The sequence below is a fragment of the Triticum aestivum genome, chromosome 1B (assembly GCF_018294505.1).
Source record: "Triticum aestivum cultivar Chinese Spring chromosome 1B, IWGSC CS RefSeq v2.1, whole genome shotgun sequence".
In the NCBI taxonomy this organism is placed as follows: domain Eukaryota; kingdom Viridiplantae; phylum Streptophyta; class Magnoliopsida; order Poales; family Poaceae; genus Triticum; species Triticum aestivum.
In genome coordinates, this window is record NC_057795.1 from 635,953,104 (window position 1) to 635,963,491 (window position 10,388).

General features: G+C 46.7%; 1 protein-coding gene across 1 annotated transcript; it reads left to right on the forward strand.

Annotated features, from left to right (window-relative positions):
- Window positions 1-327: 327 nt before the first annotated feature.
- LOC123097808 (uncharacterized) lies at window positions 328-931 on the forward strand. The gene has a single exon (XM_044519639.1). The coding sequence runs from the start codon at window positions 398-400 to the stop codon at window positions 641-643; it is 246 nt and encodes an 81-aa protein (XP_044375574.1). The 5' UTR covers window positions 328-397; the 3' UTR covers window positions 644-931.
- Window positions 932-10,388: the final 9,457 nt, after the last annotated feature.

Consider the following 10,388-nt stretch of genomic DNA (forward strand, 5'->3'; position numbering starts at 1 on the left):
TACTTTTGAGTATGCATCTGTGTCGACACGGCACGATGCTTCCACCGACCCTCCTAGGATACTGTACCTTTGCCTTTTATGGGAGTGAGATTCCATCACCACGTCGATGTGTAGTGTAGGGTCACAACGGGAAAAGATGCCGGAAATGTGGTTTTTTTCATGGGCTGATCGTTGTGTAAAGTTGATTTTCCTCGTCAGCTAGCCATGAGTGCACGTGGGTGGTGGCAGGCCCGTCAGTCATTCGGCGTCGGCGTCGGATCCCTATCCATTTGGCGGGCTTATAAAACGGCTACTGAGGAGCCCCATTTGTGCAAACGGTGCCTCCATCTCAGATCACGAGCAACCTAATCAAGAAAGAAGAGCAGCAGAGCCATGTTTAATCACTCGTAAAGGACCAATGGCGTTTCTGGGAGGATCATTGCGTGTGACGAGGAGCATTAGCAGCCGGAAGATGATGGAAGGGAAGAAGAGCCACGGCGCGTCCGGGTTGTGGCGGCAAGCACCGGCGCCCGTGAGGCAGCTGTTCTGGAGGGTGAGGCGCTCCATGCTACGGCCGAAGCGCCGTGCCGTGAGTTTCGGGTACGACCTCAAGAGCTACTCCCAGAACTTCGACGACGGCCTCGTCCCTGTCCACCGTCTCTAGCGACACCCGTAGTTTATTCTTCTTCTTCTTCTTCTTCTTCTTCTTCTTCTTCTTAATTTTACTTGCCGCCCGGCCGGATCATGGCTCGAGGCTGGAGAGTTGAAGCGTCGTCACCTTGTGATTTGCTCCTCCTCTAGTTCAGCTACGAGTGTATATTAGACTGTACTGTTCATACACAAGTTGCTTACTGCTGGAAGTCCGAAACTGCCAATGAAATGACAGTGTATCTATGTAGTCTGCAAGCCGCGTCACTTGCAGTAGTGGAATGGGATTTAAACTATTTCTGTTTATGTCGCCCAAGAACACACTCTCGCTACTGCTGTCATTTTATTTCTGTTTATGCTAGCGAAGATGGTGGGAGCAAATATTTTTTATCAACTATTGTTTTCAGATCTTACCATTGTTACAGAATATGTTCACTCCTTATCCAGGAGGCTGGAAGACTGGTCATCATAGATTTTTTGTTTAGAACATATTGATCCAGTTTATAATGGAAACCGGATAAAAAACTGAGCAATTTGACACCGTTTGTGAGAGAAACCGGGCCGAAAACTGTACAGGCAATGCCCGGACAAGGCATGCCTAACTAGCAGACGGAAGGGCCATCGCCATGAAAGTAACTCGTAGATGTGAGGTGTCGTCGAGGATCACAATGCCAGAACTTTGCAAGCAGCCTAACACACCGCACAGGCGTGTGTACTGAGCCCCACGGCACAACTCGGGAGCGTCCACCGTCAACGAGTGCAACCAAACACGAACTTTGTCTGGGAGCTCCTCCAAGGCAATTCAAAATGATTGACAAGTTGGGGAGGCATCTCGCACCACCTATGAGCAAAGATGAACTAAGACATCATCAAGAGCACGGAGCTCGCCCCAACACATCGGCAGACATGGGAGGGTCTTGAGCCTGCACAACAACAGGGGCGAGACATCTTCACTAGGGGGAAACAAATGACCGCCCTGCAGCGCCAAAGGCAGCGCCGCCGAACCCAAAAGCAAACCACTGAACAACCACCATCGACCCCAAGCCGGCTGCACCACCACCACCATCAAACCAACACCGGCTCCTCTGGCTGATCCCTACTCCAAAAATGATGTCCACAAGAGGGGAACGGCGCAAGGCGCTGCCATCATCCGGTCTGATAGAGCATGGATATGAGGTTTCCTCGGACCAAGGGATGACAGGGGAGAGGAGCACATCACCATAGCAGCGGCCTCAAGAAGGTAGCGACGCCCACGACTGCCACTGCTGTCGCCTCCGGCCATAGCCGGAAAGAGACTTTCGCCTAACATCGTCTCCTATGCCTGTGAGTAGACCAACCGGTACAGACTCCCTTCAAAGCTATAAAATTTATCCAAGTCAGTATCGATCGCGTATGACTTGGATATATGCACCACCATCCCATGCATACTACCAACAACGCCTGTCCTTTATGTGATGTGTTGATTAGCCAATTGGATTATGCTCGTGGGAAGCTTACTATAGATATATCGCTTCAAACACTATTTCTTTGTCTTTAACTACTATCTGCTTTTCACACGAGGTTACCAAGACGTCGGAAAGTTGCTCCAAGTAGATAGATACCGAGGGCAATCGAGTGCACTCGACGTGGTATATCCCATATTCCTTGTTACTACCATTGCTAGGCTCGCAGGTAGAACTAAAGCAAAATCAAAAGCTTGAGCGTTTGTTCCCCAAACTAGAAGAACATTATTTTGTCAGTTCATCTTGATTATTGGTGCAATGTTGTTTACATTGTTTATGTCAGGATAGGATCATGAGTTCTCCGAGACTGTTTGGTGTGTTCGGTGCAATGGTGTTCAGTGGTTTTTCAAGTTGGTGTTGTTCCATTCTTGTTCGGTAGTCTCGGTGGCTTCTTGTTAGGTCTGGCCGTTTTTGTGGCCTTCGCTATCTTTTCTATTGTCGTTTTTCTTTGACCTGCTTATATATGAGGATTTCTTCGCTAGGTTTGTATAGAAGTAGAAAGTGCTAAGTCTGTTCAAAAGTTGAAAGCACTTACTGTTGGTAGCGCCATGCCATGCCCGTGTGTCGGTGCAATTATGAACTTGAAACCGACACCGTATCCTTAAACTTAACTGAACAATAGAGATATGCGGCACAACCGTCCTATCATGGGAGCCTATGTGCAATACACTCCGATAGGGGCCTATGTGCGATCTTTCCGGTAATGTGGACCGCCAAATTAAAGTCGGGCGATATCCGAACCTGAGCACCAGCAAGCGATCCAGTGCTTCTTCTCTTGGGACTGTTTGATATAGCATTATGGGTTAATTATCCTTTTGCTCTCAGTGGTGTCCATGCACTCAGTTTTGCCCTCAGTTGCGAATTGTGCTCAGTTTTGCCCCTAGTTCATGCGCAACTACTATGACGAGGCCAAACGGCAAGATTCAGTCCATTCCGTCGGCCGGCTTTAGTGGTAGTGGGTCCGGAGCTTACACGTGGGACCGCTTGGATGTAGGTTCGGAGCTGACATGTGGGACCATGCAAAAATAATCCCCAAATCAATCCTAGGGTTCTAATAACCTGCCACTCGATGCGCCCACTTTGTCCCGTCCGCCGGCCGGCCGTCTTGCGCCGCCGCCAGCACCTGCGCCGCCACCAGCTGCGCTGCCGCGGCCGCGGCCGTCCTGCTCTGCCCGCCACCTTCCTGCGACGCCATGGGTGGGGCGCCCGCCACCTACTCGACCCGCGGCGCAGCCTCCTTCCGTGCACCTGGCAGAAACGCTAATAGGTGGGAGGCTGGTGGAGCTGTTTGAAGCACGAGGGTGAACCCCAGGGCGAAATGGCGAGCAACGGCGACCCCGAAGTATTTGGCGAGGCAGGCATCATCAGGCCAGAGATCCGCCGCGTCCACAACTGGGTTCCCGAGGGGTAAGTCACGCCTCCTGTTTAGATTGAGCTTAGTTGTGCATTTGAGTAGTCGATTCGAGTTGGTTTGCCCGGTTAGTGTGTTGATTGTGTCTCTATTTTTCGTCGGTTAGGATGGAGTTGCGGTTTGCTTTCTTGGTGCACATTAGAAGGGACAGATACATGTTGAATGCAAAGAATAAGAAGAAATTCCAAGGAGGTTTCGATTATCGGTTGCCAATGGCTTGTAATTGGAGTTTCAGAAAATTTGGGGAGGTAATTTGTAGCCAATATCCTTGGGGTTTGCTTGATGAAGTGGAATACAAATACTATGATGGGGAAAATAAATGGGTGACAGTTAGTAATGATGAAGAGCTGGCTATCATGTTTGCTAGGCATAAGGAGAAAGAGAATTTTTCATGTGAGGCTGCAAATTGATGTGATTGAGCAGGCATTTGGACCTAGGATGGCCGGTGCAACATCTCGTGGAGAACCAAGTCGTCATAATGGCAGCTCTAGCCAGAACATTTCAGTTGGTGCACGACAATGTGGTGGCTCGACAAGCGTAGGCACTGGCAGTAGGGTCCCCCTTGAAGTGGAGCCGGATTCCTATAATTCTGGGGTTGATGAAGAGAAGCTATATTATGATGTTATTCAGAATTTACGACGGGCACCTCGGGCTGAAAACCAAGATGAGGCTTAGAATGCAGTCCGTGTGGATGATGATGCAGTGTGTGAGGACAAAGACCTTGCAGTTGTTGAATGGGACCCTTTGAACCCTCATATGGAAGAAGGTACCTTTTTGCATCCATGACTGAGTGTAAAAATGCACTTGTGCAGTACTGCATCAAGGTAGAACATACTTTCAAAGTTGACAAGAGCGATCAAGTACGTTACAGAGTGCACTGTCCGACTGAGGGTTGTCCATGGAGGATGCTCGCATCTAAAATGCGAAATAGCATGAATGTTCATGTCAAAGTGAACCCTTTTAAGCACACATGCTAGGAATCAACCCTTAAAAATGATACAAACAGTAGAGCTAAGTCAAGATGGGTGGCAGAACAAATAAAGAAGTGGGTGGAAGAAAACCAACAAATGGGTCCAAAGGAATTGCATAAGAACATAAAAGACAAATTCAAGATAAATTTACCATACATGATGTTGTTCAATGGTAAACAACATGCTATGGGTTCTATTTATGGTAACTGGCAGGAAATTTTTCAATTGTTGTATGCATTCAAAGGTGAAGTGGAGAGGACCAGCCTAGGTAGTATTGTACACATTCGGGGGAGTAACAAAGAGCAAGGAATGCTTTAGGAGGGTTTTTGTCTGCTTTGAGGCTTGTCGCCGGGGTTTTTTGGCAGGCTGCAGGCCTTATTTGGCTATTGATGCTACTTTTCTCACAGGATAGTTAGTAGCACACTACTAGGGAAAAGCTTATACACAGAACTTTAGCAGTAGCGCGTGTTAAAAACGGGCGCTGCTGCTAGATAGCAGTAGCACGCTCAAGAAAACCGCGCTGCAGATACAAAAATAGCAGTAGCGCGTCCAAACGTAAAAGTGCTACTATGAAAATTCCCGCTGCTGAGCCGATCGGCTACACATAGTAGTAGCGCTCTTTTGTAAACAGCGCTATCGCTAACTTTGTTGTAGCAGCGCGTTTATTTGTAAGGCGCTACTGCTAACGATAATAAAATAAAATGAAAAACAAGTAGAAAAGTAAATGAAAAATGAAAGAAATAGAAAAAGGAGAAAGGGAAAAAACTAAAATGTAAAGAAAAATAAATGAGAAAAGGAAAAAAGGAGAAAGGAATAGCAGTAGCGAGTTTCAGGAAACGCGTTGTAGCTAACTTAGCTATAGCGTGTTTTCGGAAACGCGCTACCGTTAAGTTTTCACATAAACAGCGGTTCCCCCTCCCCCCGGCCACCACTTCTTCCCCAAATCCCTCGCCCTCGCTGCCGTCTCCCCAATTCGCCGTCGCCCCACTTCGCCGCCATCTCCTGCCGGCATGGACGCCCGCAACCTCACCGCCTACCCCCCGAGACCGCCGTCATCCTCACCGCCGCCGCCCGAGGCCGCCCTCAGCCTCACTGCCGCCGCCCGAGGCCGCCCTCAACCTCACCGTCGCCGCCCGAGGCCGCCCTCGACCTCACCGTCGCCGCCCTCCACCTCACCGCCGCCCGAGCCAGCCAAGGCCGTCGTTGCCCGTGCCCAAGCACGCCCTCTCCGCCCCTGCCTCCGTTGTCGAGCACCTCCCCGCCACCGTCTCTCCCCTCTCTGTAAGTCCCCCACCCCTCCCCCCACTCCTCTCTCTCTGCATTTTAGAGCAAAAATTAGTAGAGCAAAAGTTTGTTTATAGCAAAAAAATTAGTTTAGAGCAAAGGGTGTTAAGTAGTAGATGTTAGAGTAAAAATTAGTTTAGAGCAAAAAATTTGGTTTACAACAAAAGTTAGTTAGGGCAGTAGGGTTTAGTTAGGGTAGATGCTGCTTGTATAGTATATAGTGATACTAGTAGATGTTAATTAAGTTAGGGCAGTAGTTGTACTAGTAGATGTTAATTAGATGTTTTTCAGTTAGGGCAGTAGAGTTTTGCTAGGTTAATTAGGTTAGTAGTGCTGCTAGTAGTAGTGGTACAGTAGGTTAATTAGGAGAAGTTAAATGAATAACCTAAATGAATGAAATTAGTAGTTAACTGATTTTTTTCCTTTCATCATTATAGAGCACTAAAGTTAACTGAATTTTGTTCTATTAGTAGTTAAATGAATTTTCTTCTACACTTTGTTTTTGAATTAGCTTGTGAAATTTGGACATGTGGTTGCTCGTGTATATTTGGACATGTGTTGTAGTGTCGAAGAGGGATATTTGAACACTATTTCCAGGGAATGAAGCTAAGTGGCCTATGTTTTGCCGGAATGTTGATTCATTTCTGTTCCGGCAAATTTCAGGTTCTCGATTTGTCCACTTTTTAGCAAAGGTCATGCTAAAATTTTCCGTGAATTTCGACATGACTTGTGCTACAAACTAGGACATATCGAGTGCCCGGGATTTGCCACACTAGGAAGGAGTCAACGTTCCTGCAAAACAATATGCATTTTTATCGAGTGCCCGGGTCCTGTTGTGGCCAAAGAGTCTGCTTCGTATGGAGGTGGCCGGGAGCACACCCACGAGCACGCAACCTCAGCAAGGTATGAACATCAACACCCCACCTACCCAATTAGCTTCGGGTGTCGGGTTGGGTGATAGCCGACGGGGTAAGGAGGAGGCTCCATTAGTCGCTGATGACGTCACCATGGATGAGGATGAGGATGACGATGGCACTCAACAGTATGCCTATCCTGGCGCCTACTCAGGGTTTGAGCGTCATGAGTCGGTGCCTGAATTGCCGTCTCCGGAGGCTGAACGTATCATGGACGATCTTCCGGTAGCAAAGAAGTTTAGGAAGAGAGTGAGGAAAGGCAGAAAAGCCGATTCTATGATCCAGCCGCGTCAGCAGCCTCAGCTTCAGGACCGTATAGATATCCCCGATGCTGATAAATGGCATATCCCTGGTCAACCAATCCTACCTGCAAGAGCGCTAGGGGCCAGATATGGTGATCTCAGGAGACTTCATGACGATGTGCTGCGGATAGAGAAAGGCTTCATCGCCTCGAAAGATCCAGGATACCCACTCTACATGGTTAAAGTTCCGCGGCAATTGTCATACGTCGACTGCTTCCCCGCGGATAAGTTCTTCCTTCGGTTCGATTACATATTCGACATGTTTCACATGAAGAAGCTGGATTTTACGTTTGTCCGCCTTTATGCCTTGCACATGAACTACATCATTGGGCTTAAGTAGATACCTTATATCTGTGTCGCTGACCCGTACTACATGCACGAGGCGTTCTTGGGAGTCTGCACAAAGCACCGTGAATATGCTAGGGAATACATCATCAATTTCATGCTCGCCAATAAGGACAAGGAGGCGATTCTCGTGCCTTATCATCCCGTGTAAGTCATCCGCGCGGATATCCTTCCTTTGATTTCAATCATTCATTTGCACGATGGAGGCTAATTAATTTGAGGTGTACTTATTTTGCGCAGCGGCGGGCACGCAGTCCTCATCATCCTCTACCCCCGATACTCCCACGCTCTTTACTTGGACACGTCTAAGAACATTCACAAAAAGGATTACACCCACATCAAGGATGTTCTCGACGGTGCTATGTTTTACTACCAATCAGTGGGTGGAGAGGTTAGGGACAAGAAGAAAAGGGGCGGCAGGGTCGCCTTCAGCCATAAGACCGACTTCTGCTGCATCCAGCAACCGAGTGATTCTCTTAATGATGGATTCTATGTCCTACACCACATGCTGGAGTACAGACGGGATCACCAGAACCTTCGCATGTCACCTAGATCCGGTGATGCCCATATTCTGCAATGGGCAAAGAACGTATGAGATATCAAGGATCATCGACTTCGAGCTGAGTTCTATCACATCCAACGTGAACTTGCCCAAATCATCATGAAGGAGGTCGTCAAAAAACAGGGATGTTCTACGAAGAAGGGAAAATGTCGCGGGGAGACGTCCGAACATGGGTAGCCTCTAAGCGTCTCGACATGAAGCCTTTCACCAAGCTCGGGGACTATCTCCCTGACCTCGATGGATGGCACGACATGTTGGAGTGATTGTCGATATATGACAATGTGTCCGTTTAGTCCATACTTTTCGTATGACAAAACTTTGGGTTATGCGCGGTGAAACTTTATTTGTGATGTAATTAAACCGTCCTCCTCCTCGACTAGCGAAGATCACTCTAGTTAGGGCATTTTGGGTACGATGAACTTTGTTATTTATGCTTATGATATGTTGTTTCTATTTTTGCCAAGTCTGTCTCTTTCTGTTGCTCAACTATATATGTTGCATATCATCAACTCATGTGACAATGTAGGTGCATAGATCATCGATGGCGAAGAAGTGCTACGCCAGGAGTATATATACGACGAGTGGCCGGAATGTCAGGCCCAGGTGTACCGGTTTCCAGTTTCCGAGCGACAGGAAGTAGTTAGTTTAGGTTCACGCTAATGCGAGAGAGGGATACAAACTCATGTACTGCATAGTTCCGCTCTCACTCAAAGTGATAGCTCTTCTTGCGTATATCATTGTTTAGATGGATGACGATGTATTTGCAAGTAATCAAGACTTGTATCACTATTTTCGACATGATGACGAGAGACCACTTTTGTATTGGATGATGATTATGATGATGACATGATTTGATGAGACTAGTTGTATGTATATGCTATTATTACATTTGTATAAAGCCTATTCACATACAAAACAAATATACAGGAAAAAACTAATAAAACTAGTAGTAGCGATGGGCAAAAGTTAGCAGTAGCGCCGCCTTACCAGTAGCGTTGGCCTTCAAAAACGCTGCAGATAATATCAGTAGCGCTGTCCACAGAAGCGCGTTGCAGCTATCCATGTATAGCAGTAGCGTGGGATGGCAAGCGCTACTGCTACACGTTAGCTATAGCGCCTTATCAGTAGCGCATAGCCCGGCGCTACTGATAGGCCTAAACCCACGTTGCTGCTAGCCTTTTCCCTAGTAGTGGCAGCTTGTGCAGTTAATGCACACAGTTTTGTATTTCCAGTTGCGTACGGTGTGCTGGAGACAGAGTCTGAAGAGAGCTGGACTTGATTTTTGCATAATCTGCGCCGGGCTATTGCACATCCCAATGGGTTGGTAATTCATACAGATGCCTGCAAAGGTTTATAAATGGCCGTGGAAAATGTGTTCCCTGGAGTAGACCATAGGGAATGCATACATCACCTCGCTACAAATTTTGTGAAGAAATTCAAAGGAAAGGTGTATACCGACAATTTATGGCCAGCATCTTTGACTTGCAGTGTGAAGAAGCACAACTACCACTTGAGGCAGTTATACATGAATCCCAAAGTGAAATAATACTTAGATACACACCACTCCAAGTTATGGGCCAGAAGCCAATTCAGTGAACTGAGCAAAATTGACTATGTGCACAATAATCTAGCAGAGTCTTTCAACTCAATGTTCCGGAAACTAAAGGGTCATTATGTGGTGGATTTTCTTGATAGGATAAGGATAGACTACATGCAAAAATTTCATTATCGTGCAGGAAAAGCCGAGGCAAAATTCATGGGTTACATTATCATCCCTACCATGATGAATGAATTGAAGCAGAAAACAATAGGCTTGGAAATGAACATGACTCTTTGCTCAGTTACCACAGCAGAGATATCATATTTGGATAAAGAGACTAGGAAATGGAGATATCCAGTGGATTTAGAAGCTAGAACTTGCAGTTGTAGGCAATGGCAGATAACTGGGTTGCCATGCATTCATGCCTTGTTTTTCATCACTTCTCTCCCAGGTCCAGCAGGGAACATACAACAGTATGTGCATGATTACTACTCGGTTGCAAGGTTCAAAGGCACATATGCGTATGCCTTGCCTGCTATGTGATAACCCACAAGTGTAGGGGATCGCAACAACTTTCGAGGGTAAAGTATTCAACCCAAATTTATTGATTCGACATAAGGGGAGCCAAAGAATATTCTTGAGTATTAGCAGTTGAGTTGTCAACTCAACCACACCTGGATAACTTAGTATCTGCAGCAAAGTGTTTAGTAGCAAAGTAGTATGGTAGTAATGGTAACGGTAGCAACAGTAAAGATAAATGTTTTTGGGTTTTTTGTAATAGTTGTAACAGTAGCAACGGAAAAGTAAATAAGCGGAGAACAATATATGAAAAGCTCGTAGGCAATGGATCAGTGATGGATAATTATGCCGGATGCGATTCCTCATGTAATAGCTATAACATAGGGTGACACAGAACTAGCTCCAGTTCAT